The sequence below is a fragment of the Chiloscyllium punctatum genome, chromosome 32 (assembly GCF_047496795.1).
Source record: "Chiloscyllium punctatum isolate Juve2018m chromosome 32, sChiPun1.3, whole genome shotgun sequence".
Classification (NCBI taxonomy): domain Eukaryota; kingdom Metazoa; phylum Chordata; class Chondrichthyes; order Orectolobiformes; family Hemiscylliidae; genus Chiloscyllium; species Chiloscyllium punctatum.
The window spans coordinates 48,843,900-48,863,438 of NC_092770.1; the positions used below are offsets into that span (position 1 = coordinate 48,843,900).

At 38.2% G+C, this 19,539-nt stretch overlaps 1 protein-coding gene across 2 annotated transcripts in view; it reads left to right on the plus strand.

Moving 5' to 3' along the window:
• Nucleotides 1–670: 670 nt before the first annotated feature.
• fbln1 (fibulin 1) overlaps nucleotides 671–19,539 on the plus strand; it is a 166,622-nt gene continuing 147,753 nt past the window's right edge. Inside the window, exons 1-2 of one of the 2 annotated variants that reach the window (XM_072552309.1) lie at nucleotides 671–1,032; nucleotides 15,809–15,917. In XM_072552309.1, coding sequence (XP_072408410.1) covers nucleotides 972–1,032; nucleotides 15,809–15,917 — 170 coding nt within the window. In that variant the 5' untranslated portion in view covers nucleotides 671–971. The remainder of the gene's footprint in view (nucleotides 1,033–15,808; nucleotides 15,918–19,539) is intronic. The other variant, XM_072552310.1, reaches the window with a different exon arrangement.

Here is a 19,539-nt window from a genome sequence, read left to right on the forward strand (position 1 = left end):
GCCGATGTTGGACTGAGTTGGACAAGGTCAAAAATCACACAACACCAGGCTATAAGCCAACAGGGTTATTTGAAAACACAAGCTTTTGAAATCTCATAGCTTGTGTTTTCAAATAGACCTGTTGGACTTTAACCTGGTGTTGTGTGATTTTTGACAGTTACGAAGCATGTATCACAGATAACCTTTACCATACAGCTGAGCTGAACCTAATCTTGACCTGACTGGATATGTACTGGAGCCACTGATTAGCAGTGAGTTGAGGTACTGATTTTTAAAAATCTCTTATCCTTTGGCAGAGGTGGTAAAATCAATTCCATAATGTCTATTCTTGCTATGGCTGAGCTATTTGAGCAACTGAATTGAGGTCATTTCTAGTTTTTGTGGCTCAGTGGTGCACTGGGATTGGTGGATTTTCCTTTATGAATTATCAATGAAATCTGAAATAAAATTCAATGAAAGTTGGTTGTGTCTTGTTCTGTTGTGCCTGCACGAGGTGCGATTTCATATTAGTTGCTAAAAGAACTTTGCAGCTGTGCCTCTATAATTTAACAAAATTAAAGGAGAGCTTCTTTATTGTAGGTTTTCTTATTACTTTGTAATTTGACGATCTGTTACTCTCAGGGTTAAAGACACAAGTTAACAAGCTTGTTGGTGAATTAAATGCAGCAGGAGCAATGTTGCAGTGAAGGCCTACAACCCCCACCTCTCTGGCAAAGATTCCCTCAGGGTGTTTGGCCAGAAATCTTAGTCAGGATAATTGCTAAGGAATCTCTTTTGGAAAGGCCCAGACCTTCAAAGTAAACCCTGTGGTTTCTTTTATAAAAGAGTTGTGGTCAAAGGCAGTTTGCAGTCAGGACTGCAGGAGAAAGAGACAGAACAGAGAAAACTGAGCAGGGAAGAGATTTTACTTTAAGAGAAAGACCAGAATACCAAAACAGAGAGGTTTTTTTCCTTCCTAGTGTTCTTGCCTGATGGATTTCACAGCACGAATCTTGATGATGTTGTTCAGTCTCTTGTTGTTCAGCCTACAAGGTAAGAGATTATATTGCAACAAGTACATTCATGAATCTGCTCCCTGGAACCATGCTTGCTTGCTGCAAGCAGTTAGAAAACAGAGCTCCTTTGTTACCAATTTGAAAAGGATACAGATAATCAAGTTGTTATTGGAGAAATATATTAAGAAGTATTTTGATATTTTTAAAGAATTCAATTTGAAATTACATTTACTTATTTTTCTTAATTGGCAATGAATTCAATTGATTTAAACTTTATATGATGATTTGTGACATTTTTTTCCACCTTTTAGTCAGAATTTGAAGACTCATTGGAGACCTTGTGTAAGCAAACTCACTGCACTTTTATACATCATTTGTTTAACTTGTAATTGAAACACATTACAAATTATTTCTTTGGTTGCTGCATTGTATAATTTTTGAAAACTTCATTAATTTGACACTGTACCTCACCATGAGCCTGACATTGGGACGTAATTTTTAAAAATGGCATATTTGTCTGAAAGATAATTTATTCATTTTGCAAGCACTGATTGCCTCAATGAAAATATAAAAAAACAACATTGTAGGAAGTTAAAAATCTATAACTTCTGTTGATATTATTGCTTGATACAAGTTGATGGCTTTGTCAAGCTTTCCAGCACATCTGCCAATTTGCAGAGCCTTACATAATAAGATGCAATTAATTTAAGAATTTTAATATCAAGGCTGCAGTTGCTGTTGTGGTTGTCTATAAAGCTATTTATATACTGAACCATAATTGCCTATACAGCTATTGTCTCCTGGAGTTGCATTGAGCTTATCCAGGTTTTCCCTTCTAAAGTAAAGCATTACTTGCCCCCTAATTGTATCACATGTAAAGTTTGCCTCCTGAAGCTATATAACCTATAAGCTATTTGCCTCTTAATTGTACTTTTTTCAAAGTCATTCATCCCCTGTATCTGTATAACTGTGAAGCTGTTCCCCTCTGCAACTGGAATTGCCTAAGGGTTGTGTTAGCTCTATTATTGAATCAATTGTACAGCCATTTGTTCCCTGTAGCTGTATCACCTGGAAAGCTTTTTGCCCTTATGTAATTATAATCCGTGTCAAGTATTTTATTCTTATTTAGTTTACCACCTGTAAAGCTGTTTGACCCTGTAGCAAGACTGCCCAGAAACAGTTTGTTCCTGTAATTAACTTAGAAATTGCTGGAAAAACTGCTTTCTGTCCACACATGCTACAAAACCTGCTGAGTTTTTGCAGCAATTTCTGATTTTGTTTCTGATTTCTAGCATCCGCAGTTCTTTGTTTTTTTTGCTCCTATAACTATATTGCTTACAACTTTCTGCCCTTATGTCTGTAGTGTATATAGAAACATTTGCCCCTTGCAGGTATTTAGTTTGGAGGCTTCTTCGCTCTCTGTTGCTATACGGCCTGGAAACCTGTTTTCTCTTGTTGTATCAGCTGCAAAGCTGTTTGCTCCAGTTATTGTATCACTTGTAAAACTGTTTGACTACATTATTTGATTTTTTTGTAAAGCTATTTGCTTCCTGTAGCTGTATTGCCAAGTAATCTGTAGGGTCTTATAGTTGCATTGCATGTCGAACTACTTGCTCCCTATCACTGTATTGCCTTGAAATTGTTTACACCCCTGAAATGTAATGCCCAGCTAGCTCTTTGCCTCAACTGTTTTACATAAAAGAGTTGCTTTTTTCTTGTTGATGTATCGTCTAGATATCTTTGTCCCTGTAGCTGTATTGTCAAGAAGGTTATTCGTCTCTATAGCTGCAGCAAGCCTGCAAAACATCAAACTGTCACATGGAAATACTGTCAGTATATCATGAAATTCCAAGTTTCAATTCACTTTGCAAAAGCAAATGCCCCACTGAGGATTTCATGTACAAGAGTACAAAACTGAACAAGTTATGTTTCAGTTGTATAATGCCATGATCAGATACATAAATACTATAGTTATCTGTGGGGATCAGAAGAGCATATTAGTTTTGGAAGAGGGTACGACGTGGATTCAGAATTAAACTGGATGTTTGAGGACAGATTCGTTTATTTAGTTTAGTAAAATGAGTTTTTATTTTCTTCAGTGTAGAAAGTTGAAACACAAACTAATTGAGGTGCTTCGAACGATGTAGTGATTCACAAGCGAGATATGGAAAAATTATTCCCTTTGGCAGATTGCAATAAAAGAGGACATAGCTTTACATCTTAGAAGTTAACCAATTGAAGTAAAATAAGGACACAGCCTTTTCATATTAGGCATGAAATTGGGAGCTAGCTCCTCAAAATGATAAGAATGTTGGTTAATTTGACATTTCAAGAATAATCAATCAATAGACTTTTATTAGATTTGGTTATCATGTGAAGATGGAACTGTAACATGAGATGTGAACACACACCAACAGCCCAAATATCATGAAGCAAGCATTCTTCATTCCACTGGCATCCAGTTATTACAAATATGAAGGGAAAGTAAATTAAATAGGTAAGCATTTATATGGAATGAAGTGTGTGGTTTATACTGGGTTGAGGAATCTTTGTCTGTCTGCTCCTTCTTCCCATGAGCGCTCCTGCCCCAATATTACTCTTTTTTTCCCCCCAGGGAGGGTCTGCTCAATTGCTGGAGCTACCCTCCCTCAACAGCACCACCTGCTGCTGGAGATTTTATTACCGAATAATGGGGTTTACGTTTACTCACTCACAGGACATGGGCATTGCTAGCCAGCAATTATTGCCTGTTCTGAGTTGCCTTTGAGTAGGTAGTGGCAATCTGCCTTCTTGAGCCATTTGGATTAGGTATATCCAGAGTGCCATTCAGGAAGAAGTTAAGGTATAGATTAAGCATGAAGCTACATGGGCATGATCAAAATTATAGATGTGACGGACTAAATAGTCTACCTGTGTTCCAACATTGCATCTTCTTTGATATCCACATGCAGTTTTGATGAGGTGTAGAACTTCATGCATTGAGGGAATAATAAGACTGTGCAACTAATCTCAGATGCAGCCAGATTATGCTCTGATCATTCCATAGGCCTAATAAAAGAAGAAAGCCTGTCCTGAAGATGCTTGAAATGGAAGCAGTATTGTCTGTGCAAAAATTTAAAATGCTAAATAAACCTGCATTAAATTAAATTAAAAATGCAAATCAATGCGTTGGAATTTTAAAAGGCCCTGAATGATATGACTTAAGCTGGGAAAATCATGTAAGAAGTTCAATGAGGCCTTTCTCAACATTGTGATGAGGCGTATTTTCCAACTAAGTCCTGGATGTCAATGTTCGATTCTCACAGGCAGTGGCAGGATGCCAATACGAAGGATTATTACTTGTTATCAGCTTCATTATCTTTACATCTTATTAATATGTATTTGCCTACACTAGCATCCATCATGAGAAAACTAGATGCCGAGAATACCGAATATGAAGTTTGAGCATGTGCTTGGTGACTCTAGCCCACAACTTGTTCCTCTTGTCCGTCACCTTGGATATCTAGGAGCAACACCTCAGGGCATACTCGGGCGGCACTGACTGCACACCCCTGCCACCACTGTGAATACTGGCAACTGGCACTTGTTAGTCTCTCAGGATCCTCAAGACACCTCTCTAATCCACTGACAGATGTTTCTATGCTTTAAACATGCATTACTGGTAACCAGATATTAAAATGCTGCTACAAGGAAACTTCATTTGTAGGGACAGGCACCCAGCTCCTGATTCATCCAGGCTGCATCTCCTGCCTTTATGCTCACTCATCTTGAGCCAATTTAGATTCTCACATCATCTGTTCCTTGCCTTGCCTTTTTTGTGCTTTTCCCCTCCCCAGCCAGAGCTACCCTGCCATGCTTTGTCTTATAGTGCAGACAAAAAGGAAGGAAGCTCATCATTGTCAGCAGCCCTTAGTCAAATCAAGGAAGACAGTTTTCAGTCAGGGGACCCCAGGACAGTAAGTCAAGGACAACCTCCAATACCACTCAAGAGGCTTGGCCACAGTCTTCTGACCACAATGGGGCAGTAAGGATCAGGACCCACTCCTCATAGGGGGTCAGGAACCAAATGTTGGGCAGTCCACGACCTATCTTGGCTCTTGCTACCTTGTGGACTGTTTATTGCTGGATTGAGAGGTGATACAGCTGTTAGGCTGCCATTAGTGGGGGAACGGTTATAAAGTCTCCCAACTGTGTGAGTATGCAGCACAGACAGTATGCAGTTTTGGAGGTGTGGGCTTTGGGCTTAGGGGAGGTTATGGGGCGGAGGATGGAGGAGAGGAGTTTTTCAGCAAGATCTGTAAACTGTATTGGGCACTTTTCTTAGAAGGGGTTTAAATCTCTATAGAGAACGGAAGATACAATTGCATTCACATCCACTCGTGGTACATATTTGCTGGATGTAAAAGGTAGCCATCTTTATATTGAGTAGCAAGATGCATTTGCTGCTTACTTGATCTTGAGTATGTGGGTGAGGAAGATTGCGGTCTTAGCAATACCTGGCTGGTACAACATGTCACCAAGGTCTCATCCTGGGAGACTACCTGCCAGTCTTGGCTGGATATTATGGTTTAGTGTTCATGGAAAATAGTTCCAGAGTTAGTAAATAGACCTTTATAAGGAAATAGTATAGCCCCATTAGCCTTTAGAAGTTAAACAACATTTCAAGGGTCCATATCATGATCGTCAGCTAGCCCTGCTTTCATTTATTGGTAAGTGTTATAACTGCTCCATGTAGGGTATTTTTCTCTTTGGCTATGGGTGAGAAAACTCTTGGCCTAGAGACTCCACACATGACCTCATCCTATTTATATTGATCTTTGTTGGAGATAGGCAGAGACTATATACCTCAAGACCCCATGGCAGAGAGCAGTGAATGCTAAAACCTAGCATTTCCAGACCCAGAACTAATTGATGGCCTTTCATCTTGATTCTCACCAGACTTATCACAGAGGCTTGCTGGAATTGACATGGAGCTTTATTACTAATGTTGAAAAGAAACAGGAGGTTCAGTGGTGAAAATATTATCTTTTGCAAATACATTGATTTTTCTCATTGAAACTACAAAATTATTGACATTGAATATGTAATGATTACAAAGGTTTATATGTTTTTTACAAAAATAATCATCTACATGCAGAACATAGGTGTCTGTTTTATGTTTGGTCAAGTGAAATACATGTGTATACGTTGCTGAATTCCTTCTAAGTTTACATGTTAGTAATTAAAGCCAGATATAAATGATTGTGCAATGCAACCTTCACAGGATGCAGGTTCACTGTCCTCTCCAGTTGCAGTCCTTGTGTGGGTGTTGTACAGTATGGTCTGATAATAATTATATGAACTGTTGTGGAAACTCTTGTTACAAATTCCATGTAGCGATTTATTGTTGCAGTGCAATATCTTACTGCGTTTATGATTCTTTTTCACAGTTTTATGGTTATAGCAGGAAGTGGGAGGAGAGGAGTTTTTCAGCAAGACAAGTTAACCCTAAAGCAGCAAGTTTAGATCATTTGATGTTTAACTCAGAGATGCTTTAATCACAATAAAGCCATATTGTCATAAAACCTTTTTGATAGAAGTTTTCTAAGGATCTGGACATGGCTGACAATGAAATGAGATGCCAAGCTTCCACTGACTGGGTATGGGGTAATCACATAAAATAGTCATGATGTGGAAGAGCCAGGTTTGGACTCGGAAGGACAAAATTAAAAATCACACAACACCAGGTTATAGTCCAACAGGTTTATTTGGAAGCACTAGCTTTCAGAGCACTGCTTCTTCATCAGGTAGCTGTGGGACAGGATCATAAGACAGAGAATTTTATAGCAAGAGATTATAGTGTCATGCAACTGAAATGATATATTGAACAAACCTAGATTGCTGTTAAGTTTTTCATCTTTTAGAATGGGTTCGAGGTTTTGGTTCATTAATACGTAAATCCCAGAACTTCTTTTAAGTCACATTCTCGAGCTAACTTGTAAAAAAAGTGACATCGCAGCTCATTTAAGGTGTGAGGTTAGTCTGTCTGCAGTCCAATCTTGGTTTTATTTCCCAAGCAGGAATTTATAAAATATTGCATGGATTGTCTGCCTGCATTGACTGCCCGAAGGTTGTGTGCTTTTTGAGCAAAATGGAATGTTTCTGCAAATATAATTCTGCAAATACAAATTCACCCCATATCTTCAGCCTTATAACATTCAAGATCTCTTCAGTCCTCTAATTCTGGCCTCACAAATGTTCAATGTTTTCACTGCCCCGTTGTAGTGGCTGTGCCTCGGGCTGCTTGCGTTCTAAGCTTTGGAATACCCTCCATAAAACACCTTGCTACCTCTCAATTCTTCTTTAAACTATTTCTAAAATGTCACCTTTTTGATTAACATTTCCTAATTTGATGACTTGGTGTCAAATATTACTCCAAAAGACCCCTCTGAGGCGGCCCACAATGTTTTATTATGTTAAGGCTGAATATGAATTCAGGTATTATCATTGTTGAACTGTACTTTACTAAACAGGATCATAAGAAACCAACTCTGCAGGTTTTGTACTTAAATCATCCTGCCAAAATGGCTTACTGAACTGAAGTGGTCCATTGTCACTTAGGTACTGGAGGATGCATTGATAAATTACACATTCAATCTTAGAGTATCTCCTGATAATGGAAATCTGATTAAACATGTTTACTTGGCATCATGTATCTCCTTTTCCAAGTGAAGATAAGATCAATCAAACAAAAAGACTTAAGGATAGTGAGTCTGACTGGATTTTCACAAATACAGAGAGGGTCATAGTCTGTGTATTTGCCAACATCAGGCCAATCTCTAACTGGGTTGGTACTGTTACCACAAGGACTTCTATTATATTATTGTCCAAATTCATTTGAATGGCATTTTGCATGCCATCGCTTAAGAATGAAAAATAGAGGTTAAGAAAGAAAAGGGCCTTCAGAACTCATCAGCTCATTGACTCAGAATTATTATGGCCTCGAATGAGGCCACTTGGCCCATCAGGCCCATGGTGAATAGATAGTGGGTAATCCATTCTGTAGCTCTCTGCAGGGTAATTCCCCAGTTTATCCTTGTAGCCCTGCGAATTTTATTTCCTCAAGTGCCCACACAATCTCTTTTGAAGCCATTAATCACCTCCTTTTCCATTGCTTTTGTCAGCATTTAGTTCATAGTCATTTCCACTCACTGTATTTAAAATAATATTCCGCACAGGCCCATGTATTTCTAGTTAGATGTCTGAAATTGAAAACTTTCATCAATCACCATTTAGATTTCTTGTCTGCTTAAGGCAATTTATCTCAAAAGCATTGTTAACATGACCTTGAGGAATGACGCTTCAGGGCCTTCTATTTGCCAGTATTAAAATGTTAAAGGCACTGAAAAATGTTTTGACAAAGTAGTTTTAATGTTCTGGCAGTTTCGTACAAGTTTGGCAGATTTAGCATTTTGCAATCCAGATTGTCATCATTTCCAAATTTTGTTTGAAATACACATGAGATGTTCATCCAAAGTGTTTTCAGATCTACACAATTTATGCAACATAGAATAGGAACTAATTTAACAATGCTGCCAGTAAACGACTTCACTGAAAATGCTTTTCTTTCATATTTGTGAAAATATTTTACAAGTTATTTCAGTAGGCTTAAATATCATTGTTTTATAATAAATATGAGTGAGAAGATGAAGAGCATGTATTTTTCAAAAATAATTAATAATTAATGTCCAAAAGCATTTCACAATAGCATTATAAAACTAAGATTGACACTGAGCCACACAAGGAGATTATTTCATGTTTACAACGTATTTCTATGTTCAACACATGAATTTTACCAGAAATCAGCTAGGTATCAATTTCGGACAGTTTAGTGGAAGTCTATCCCATTCAATTTTACACTGCTTATCTCATTCTGTTTGTGCCACACCTCTATGATGCTGCACCTGCGTTATCTTTTGCTCAGCAATAGCAGAAGCATTTGCTTTTGGCAAGACCTTTGCCTCCAGTGCCATATTTAAAGCCCAACAATGCACCAGGCCAAATGTTGTCAGCCACAAATAGTCCTACACAATCCATGTGGTTGGAGGGAAATGAGAAAGAAAAGCTTCTAAGGGCACATAGGTGGCATGAGTCTAATTTCATTGCAAATTGAAGCTCATATTTATAAATGTATTGCTACTTTACATCATCATTTATTTAACTGTCACTGCATATCTACAAGCAACATTTCTCCTCCAGGGTGTCCAGATTGTGGTTAGAAAGCTATAGCTTTCATCTAGCTTCCCTTGCTAGTGACTATGCTGTGTGAGTGTGATGAAGATTTTTGCATTTGCGAGTTGTGGCAGTATTTTGACTACAGTTGGCCTGGTTAGTGGGCTCTCTTCTGAGTCTTTTTTGGATCCTTTAGGACAACGCATACTTGAAGGTTTCTAGGTTGTTTCACTGCTAGCATGCTGCTAATTCATTCTGTCAGACTTGTCATTTTTGATTACTCCCTTGTATTTCATCTTTCAGGCTGGCTTTGATGGCAGCTGGAACTTTTCTGGACAGGTGCTGAATTAGTCTTGGATTCCATCTACTATGAGATTATATTCTCCAAGAAGACATCTCAACCTTGTGAACACATTGTTGTACTCCAGTATGATCTGTTACATGGTCTATGGTTCAGTGTGCTGAAACATTTTGCAAATCTCTTTCATAACAGTTGAGGGTAACCAATCCAATCTTTAATATGTTCTGGCTAAAATGAGTGGTATTTGCTTCTCATCTGAGATCTGGAAATCTAGATCCTCATTCTATACTAATCTGTCCTTTTGACAAGAGTATGCTGCAATCATATAGCTACCATTTTACTTTTGAATCTCCATGTTGTCCACTTTACTCAGTTCTATGACGTACATGTTATTGCATGATTATCCATCTGCCATTTTATGTTGACTTGATATTCCCATTCTGCCATCCTCATTTCAAGAGACAGCATCATGTCTCATCTGTCAACTTGACTGAGCCAATTTGCTTGGCTGAACCAACTTGATGGTGTAGTGTGATTCATTGGAACATGTAGCTGATATTTTTCTACTGTTCATCTGTACATGCTTGTTGTGCTTTCTTTTAGCCAGACATTTGGCTGCAAAATAGTTCAGATTTACTCAGTGAGAACACTGTTTTCTCCACACTGAACTTGTCCTCTTTTTCTTTGCATGATGCCTACATGTTTTTGGGTTCTGCCCTTTGTCTGTGATTGTTCTGTCCTTTGCTTCTGGATGTTCTGTCAGCAGAATACAGGGCCTAATTTGTTGTGTCATGAATAGGCTCTAGTTGCTGATTTACAATCTCAGTGCCTCTGCACACTATCATTGCTCTCCCATGAATAAGATTCTCCTCTCTAACTGGTTTCACTTCAGGATCACTCATGCCTTATACAAACCTGTCTTTAATTAGATAATCTTTTAATTGCACAAATTCTCAGGTTTCTGTGATCTGAGTTAATGATGCTACATATTGATCAATAGATTCTTTTTCCGTTTGGTCCCTAATGGATCATGTACCATTCATACTTAACATTCACTTGGAAAGTGTGCCGTTTAAGCTTTTAAAACTTTTGCCTTGCTTTTCTGTTCTTTAGAGAGATTTACAGTGGAATATATTTTGAAACAGTCTCTTCCCAACAGTTGTAAATGTCAGGTGATTAATAACTTCTGGTTTGCACAGCAATTCTATTGCTATTTCATAATTCTGCCACTGTACATTGAAGAAATTCCTGTTTTGCCTCATACTCTTTGTCATTTGAACAGAAATTGGCCAGAGAAAAGCTGCAGCCATTTTCTCTTAATCGATGTTTCTCCTGTGACTGGCTTCTTTGTTTATTTTAGTGGAAGCTCACAGCTCTGCACCATCATGAGGCACACATACACTTGGCAGACATCTTAAGTTTAGTTCAATAAAAGCTTTGTGTTGAGCATAATTCTGTAGTGTACACACAAAATATGGCATCAGAGATGGCACTGAGATGAATGGAGCAAATCTGAAAGCACAGCTCTTCTCTTGCATTGGGGTCCTGTGAAATCTTGAGTCTTGATAACAGTCTTCCAACTCACATTTCTTCAATATGGTTGACTGACACTGTATTCCCTAAGCTCACAGAAACTTTGGGCACCAAAGATTCACCTCAAGTGGCATGGGTTATTTTCTTATACCACACCCTCCCAGCAATGTACATTACATGGCCCCCCTTGAACCTGACCATCCAAACGCCAGTGGAATCAATGCTCAAGGACAGGGTGGCAGACCTGATATGGCATAACTAATTCCTGAGCTATAAGAATCAAAAGTTATGGAATGGGATGGAAAATGGAACTAAGGCCAAGATTGTTTCAGCCAGAATCTTGCTGACTGGCAGAACAGGTTCAAGACACACTCTTTTGATTTCTTATTTTCTTTATTCTTTTATGAGCATGGGTATCATCAGCAAGACCCAGTATTTGTTCCCCATTCTGAGTTGTCCATGTACTGAAAGACTTAACTAGGCTGCTTTAAAGGTCAGCCAAATCACTGTGGGCCTGAAGTCATGTGTAAGCCATTAATGAACTAGATGGGTTTTTACAACAATTGCCTTAAAGTCATCATTACTGAGTCTAGCCTTGAATTCCATGTTTATTAGTTGAACTTGAATTCTACCTAAAGCATTGATCTGGACTTCTGGATTACTATTCCAGTTAGATTAAAGTTAAGCCCACTGCTGCCACTTTGTCGGTACCTCAGGAAAATTGAAAGTTAAGGGAGTAACACAATAACACTTGAGGTGGAGCCCAAAGGTGGACTGATGCTTGACAATGTCCTGCACCTTCTGCAAACAAACTAGTGCTAAACATAACATTTTATATTTAGTTTGATTCAACTGGGATGTCATGCAGGGGATACCATCTTTGGTCAGTCCAATTTCTCCATAAATGTTTTTGCTAGCGTGGCACAATGATGCGAGAGCACTGCCGTTTCACAGTGGAATATTAGCACTATATGGGAATGTGTGGTTAAGAGTGATTAGCCCAACTCAATTTCATACAGAATGTCTGGCTGTAATGATGGGAGGTCATTATGTCCTACTGGTCCGTCACTATCCACCTCAAGTCATGCAGGCCCTCACTAGGAAAGTGCTGACACATCTACTTTGACTGTACTGAACAAGTAGATGGAATCCATTGGACCAGACTAAAGAACAAAACAAGCAACAAAAAATGATGTTGACTCTTTGACTGGCAAGGTGGAATCTCAGGATTATGTACATGTACAGGACAGGTAACTTACAGGTGTGGTTAGGAAGGAAAAGACCTTGAACTATAAAAATAAAGAGATGCAAAATCTTGCTGTTGAATTTCAACAAGAAAAAGAAAAGGAATACCTTGAAAGTTCAGCAAAAAATAAGTCTGGATAAGAAAGTTAAAAATCACACAACAGGTTATAGTCCAACAGATTTAATTGTAAGCACTAGCTTTCGGAGCGTTGCTCCTTCATGCACACCAAAAACAAAAACTGAAGAAACTTGGTGGTGAAGGAGCAGTGCTCTGAAAGCTAGTGCTTCCAATTAAACCTGTTGGACTATAACCTGGTGCTGTGTGATTTTTAACTTTATACACCTCAGTCCAACACCGGCATTTCCCAATCCTGGATAAGAAAGGTTTTGACTCTGCTGAACAGGAGCTAACAGTAAACCTTGAGGATTACTTAAATTTAACTTGGGCATGAACTGAATATTCCTTGTCAAATCAAATGTAAGGAATCAGGTTGTACTTTGTATCATTTGAGAAAATTACTATGAAACTGCAAAGACTATAAGGAAGTTTTCACGAGGAAGGATTTAGAACAATACGCATGTCTTTCCACTTACAGTCTGGTGACTAAGATACTGTGAAAATAACTGATCTCTATGCCTATTGAGTTACTGCCTGAGGATTATCAACACAAATTTGGAAATTCAGTGAAGGAGTTGAGTCAGACTTTGTGAAATTTGCTAGAGAAAATGGAAGAATGTTTGCTTTGTGTTTTGGGCTGTGGAGACCAGACCAATACTTAAAAAAACTGTGGTATTTTGAAGGGTATATCCTTCAGAAGCAATAGCAGTGTGTAAAAATAATGGCAAATCTATGGGTTCTTCGGAATCTATTACTCAAGCGCAGGAAATTATGGATGTCTTCTATTTAAATTTGGAAGGTCTTCATTCTTATCAGCTGTGGCAGGAAAACAAGTTGTTATTCTTAGAGATATTGGCAATTGACAGGACTTTCTTTCCAGACAATTTGCTAAAGAAAAATGTACTGATGTGGAAATTATTTCCTGTTGCTTTGCAAAACTTAACTTAAAATGTAGTTTATTTAACAGTCCTGGAAATGTGATGCTGTGCCTAATTTGACCATAGATGGTGAAAATGTTTTCTTAGATGATGAGGAGAATTGCTATCTCTTGTGATTCTGAAAACACACTGATGTGGCAGACGTTAACTTCATGTAGAAAATATTGATTGACTAAAACGAATCAATTGAACTCCATAACCTTGCAGTGAAAATTACAATTTCAACTAAAGATGTGCCCAAAGAATCAAAGCTTTAACTGCTGATGATAAGTAGGTATGAGAGCATTAGCCGAGAAACAGAAGGTTAATGTCAGTGAGAGGTAAAGCCATCTTAATTAAATATGTGGATAAGGCATGAGCAAGACGTGACAGCAGATAGCAACAACACTCAAAGGTAACAGTAATATGACAGGGAATTATTCCTTGGATTCCAATTCATAGTTGTCAGAAGCCGAACGATTTGCCAGCAATCAGCAATGTTGTTCTTAACAAAGTCAAGCAGACCAAATTGTGAAACTTTTGGATGAATCATAAATTCTATTTTGGGGTCCAGACAACGCAAAATCCAATCAAGCTTTTAAAAACACAATGTGGACAATGCAAGTCCATTTAAGTGAGAAAATGGAAACTTGTGCATTGTGTGCAAAACACAAAAGGAGACCTTTTTGAATTGAAAGAAAGTGAAATAAGCTAGTAGTAAAAGAAACTCAGTTGGCACTATGAAGAGCACATACAAACTGGAATTTAAATCCTAATTGTCACATTCAGCTTGCTGATTTGGATTCAGCCTTCTAATATTTTCAAGACAAAGATGAAAGATGTCAAAAGAGTTAAGAATATATCACATTCAGTTTGTATTAAATTAGTTGTTAGATTGTTTAATATAGCTTGATTTTCCTATTTGCAGTCAAAGTAGGTGGCAAGTAAATTTCTTGGTGTCCAGCATGTCATGCGCTGGGCTGAGTTTCTCTCTCTCAGTTCTCTGCTTTTCCACTCATTGATAACATGCTCAAACTCTTTGCAATTCTGAGGAAATTATGTGGCTTGAGAGGTGGAATATCTGACCTGCCTTGCACACCTCTGACACCATTTAAAGCCCAGCTGCAAGATGCTGCTATTGATGCTGCAATCCAGGGACTTCTCCTCACACTGTGCTTGAGGGATCTAGAGAATTTGTGGACAGGCTGATGGAGAGGAAAGCCCTTTCTGTAATAAGCAGACCACACCGTCAGACTCAGCTAGCCTGGATGCAAAACAATGTCATAAGAAGTTCAATAAATCTAGCATCCACAGTACTTTGCTTTTATTAAGATACTCTGTATGAAGAAATGGGACTTGATATCAGACATGTTGAAATTTAAGGAATGAGAAGTTGCCCTGGTGGATTTTGCTGCTGAAAGGTGTTCAACGATGCTCAGAAGACTTAGTGGAATGACATTCAGAGGACATTGGAATATTTGTCTTGGTGTGACAGGGAAAAAGTAGCTTGCTAAAAAGTTGGGTCAAGGTTAAAACTGAGTCTTCAAGGCCATGTATCCGCTTGGAAAGTGGCTTAAAGTACAATAGTTGTTTTAATTAGATAATGGGGAAGCATCTTTTCTGTTTTTTCATGTATTAGTTACCTGTTAAGTCTTTGTTGACTTTAGTGTGTTTGTTACGTTAGTAGTCTTCAACTGTGAAATCCGGTCCCGCAATTCCTTCCATAGTTTGCTGGGAGATTCATCTCGCTTTCTCTCTCTCTTTCTTTTCTAAAAGTTAATGGCCTCTGTGGAGATCATACTACTATAGATACTCAATTGATTGCTATTTATGATAAACAGATTTTCAAACTGAAGCCTAAGGCATAACTCACCTGATCAAAGCAAGTTTCTGTTCTGAAAGTTTTCCATATTAATAACTATAAAATATGTGACCAATGTACCACACCTGTTCGCCTGGAGGAATAGGAATCTCATCATATCACATTTGATAAACATAGTTGTTGACTAGTACTTCAAGTCAATGCCTTGATTCCCAAACAGAAATACCAGTAAGATTAGTGCCACATTGTAACTTGGATGGATATATTTGACTTTAGTTATTTTAACTTTAAAAACAGTATATTTTTATTAGTTGTCATGTTTCCATTTTTTCCATCTCCTTTTGCAGTTTTGTCAATCATTGGTGTAAGTACATGTGTTACTATGAATAATTAATCACAATATACAGATCATTTATGTTGCTTCTTACTGTTGGTGCCTTGGGATGTGTGTTATCCTAAAGACAACATTTTGAAAAACATAACTTTTTACGTTTTGTGCTTTCCTTGGCATGACTGGAGCACTATTGAAATATAAAATACTATAGGCTGGAAAACAAGTTTGTTCACATATATTTGGCCAGAAAGAAAGTTACAACTGCTGCACATTCCAAGACAGACAGCCATTTTGTACAGGTCTAATCATCATATTTTCTTCCTTTCTTGCAGTGACAGTGCAGAGTTCAATCAATGCCTGCTGTTCCAATGGACTCGAATGGGCATCTGAGAAAGAAAATTGTGCTTCTTTGCCCTACACATTGGAAGAACCATTTTGCAGGTATAGTTTCAAACATTTTTAAAAATCTCTGCCTCCTGATGGAACTGCTGTTTCAATGCAACACCTTACAATTGAAAGGAATTGCATAGAATTTACAGCACAGAAACAGGTCACTTGTTAGAACTGATCTGTTTGTGGTTATGCTCCACACAAGCCTTCTCTCACTGTAGATGTAACTCAGTCAATAGCCTTCTTGACTCTGAATGAGAAGGTTGTGGGTTCAAGTTCCAATTCAGAGAGCTGCGTTCAAAACTCAAAGCTGAAACTCCATTGCAATACTGAGAGAATGCTAGACTTGCGGAAGTGCTGTCTTTGAGCTGAGATATGAAGCTGCCTGCCTCTCAGGTGGACCTCAGGTTAGAGCTATGGGATTTTTTAACAAGTGTTTATAAGAGCTTACTCTTACACTGTGTAAATTAAGTACCATGTTTCCTACATTACACCATTGAAAACGCTTCATAAGTATGTCACTGGCTGTAAAGTGCTTTGAGATATCTGGAAGTTATGAAAGGCACTAAATAATTGCAGGGATATATATACAAAGTGAGATCCAACTGATTACAGGTTGCTGATTGGTTTGTGAAACTGTGACCAGCAACTATCTGATTAGCTGTTGGGTAGCTGAACAGCTTGTGGTTGGGAACAATACTGGCAAAAGCCTATGGACAGATGAAAAGGCAGATGGTCTGTTTTTCTCTCCAGTTAAATACCTAAAGCTTGATCAAAACCAGTTATTTGTGCCCAACAATTGCACTAAGCTGTTGCTTTTAACCAATAAGTCAGAGTATTTATAATTTGTGAAACAGACACTCTGTGCCACCTGTGAAGAAACAAAGAAATATGAGGTAAAAGATTAGAAGATTAAAGGTCCTGGGAATAAAAAAATACCCTATTCACTCCAAAGGACTAGCAACATTGAACTGTTACTCCAGTTTTTCTTTCCCTCCACCATAACACCATTTCTTTGTTATCTGTCTGTACATGTGCATAGCTGATTTTTAGAAGAGGATTAGAATTTAATTAATAGTTATGTTGACAATTCATAATTGTTTCCCTGTAGTTTGAATCTATTATTTTGCTTTAAATAGTAATTATTGTTAAGTATAGAACCCTGGTCCATGTTTTCTGTAACCTGAGTCTATCAGAAACACAAATTGAGGACTTTGTTTACATCAATAAAACCTTTAGATTTTGTGATGAATTTGGGAATAGTAGGGCTGGATGTCCAGCGTGCTATCCCAGTGAGGCATGCCACTTTCCTTAATTAATTCTCATTTACAAGTGACTATTTATTTTGTTCTGCACTACAGTTTGTAAAACCTTTTGCATCATTAGGCTAATGATCACTAATAACATCCACAAAGCAAAAACTCCAAATCAACTATATGAAAAAAAAGTCTTATACAATGTCAACTTGGTACTCTTGTATAGTCCCTTATAGCTATCCTTCTATGTGTTTTTGCCTGGCCTACTCTTTCTAGATTAGAGTGGTGCTGGAAAAGCACAGCAGGTCAGGCAGCATCCGAGGAGAAGTCCTCATTTTTGCGTACTGCTTCTATGCAGTGCTGCTCAACTGGCTACAGAAGGTTACTGATTTTCAGATGGCCTGCAGAAATCTTGGCTCTAGTCTTAGGAGACCAAGTTGTAGACTTGCATCGTTTCAGAATTGGGAATTCTCTCTGTTGTTATGACATTGTTTTATTCAAGGATTTCGGTTCTTGCCATGTGCCATAGCCTCAGTGATGGCTACTGTAAAGACTCTGACTATCATCTTACCCATCTGAGAGAGCAGCCATGCTTGTCACTTGTGTTTAGTTGCTGCTGCCTGTGATTGTATACCACAAAATAATGCAAGAGAGAGGACAATGCACCAGTGAGTGTACTGCAATGTGTTTGAGTGGTGAGGCTGTCATGGTTGATTTGAGCAAAGTGTGAGATATAAGTATGAGGCTCGCAGATGTGCGAAGTCTGTGTAGTGATTGTAACGAGGTCAGCCAGGTGGACATTATATAATATGATTTCCCTGAATGGGGCTGTTAATCTGTTCAAATCAAGGAGCCCTAGCTGACAGATACAGACAGGAGTGCTAAGAGGGAGCTGGATCAGTGTCAAGGACTTTACATATTTAAGTAAAGGGTGATTTGGTGACAGGATACCGACTTTTGTGGTGTTATTTCAGTGTGGGAGGATGAGATAAACCAATAAATGAAGTATGAGTCCTGGTTGATAGAGCTTGCCAGGATGTGAATGAAGGGCGGCTGGTAAGCATTGTGAGACGAGTGATTCAGTTGTAATGTATTGAAAAATGCATTCACTTACCAATGTAAAATCAGTAAAGCTTTTGCAGTACCATATGCATACCCTTAGAGCATTGACTCCCAGTAGCTGTATAGTACCTCTCTTGAGTCCTCTTGGCCCTTTGGATTAGCTGACCTTTTGCTTGCTATCCACCTTCTGCACCAAGGTACTGCAACAAAGAACTTGGAGCTTTCCCTTTGTCATACTTTACTATTCATTGTGCTTCTTAAAATTGACATGTCTTTTTTGTCAGTTGCATATTTTTCTTATTGAAGAGCAATGCAGAGATTACAAAAGCTTCGAAGTGTAAACACTTGGTTTTTGGTTACAGTGCTTTAAAGTATTACTGCAATCACAAAATGTCTGCACTTGTATTTACAACTCAACCCAGCTACGAGCAGCTTCTCTGTCTAAATGAAGCTCTGGGTCAACACCCAAGCTTTATTTACCTATACATAAACCAAATACACATCAACTGAACAACTGAAAGCTACAAAAACTCCTTTCAAAATGCATCTCCCCATTAAGATATAAGACTATCTTTAAAAACTGCTGTTTAGCTTAATCTTGTAATACAATCTTTCAGTTCTGCACCCACTGCTGAGATATGAAGTCATTCAGCAATGTACTAAGTGTTGCATGAAGAAATCATTGAAAGGATCATTTAGTACAAAGTTACTCTCTGTATTGAAATTAATAGGCACGCATTAATGGTGTGTCACAACCTCCATACCCATTTTTGGGCCTTATCCAATTTCTAGTGATGGGATGTATACAGTGTGATTGTTATTCAAAATCCCATGGACTTTTGTTGACACTGATGAAACCGCTGACTAAGTGAATGTGAATATGAATATGAAGGTTGCTAATGATGGTTGAGGGGTTGTGGGAGGAGAAGATAATACCATTGGGAAACACAGGAAATACCACAAGGGCTACAATGGGGTACAAAAACAAAGACTAGAAAAACAGGAATTAATATTGATAATGTGCAGAGTCAAAACAACTGAGGTTGAAAGCTCATGTTAAACCTTTTTCAGGAAATAGTTGTCCTTAACCCTAGAACCCCAATGGCACCCTGGAGGGATGCCTTTGAGGTTTGACCTTTTGAAGTAAATTTTAATGACTGCCTCAGGGTTTTATGTTAAACAGGCTTGCTTGCTGGAAGCATTTTAAGAATGTGAGCAAAGATGGACAAAAATCCTTTAACCCAAGTTTGCCAAATTACTATACTTCAAATCTACTGTGTTGGATTTTAACTTTATACAACAGTGTAAATTTCAAGTTAATGGATCTGTGGCCTGTGTTATATTGATTTAAATGA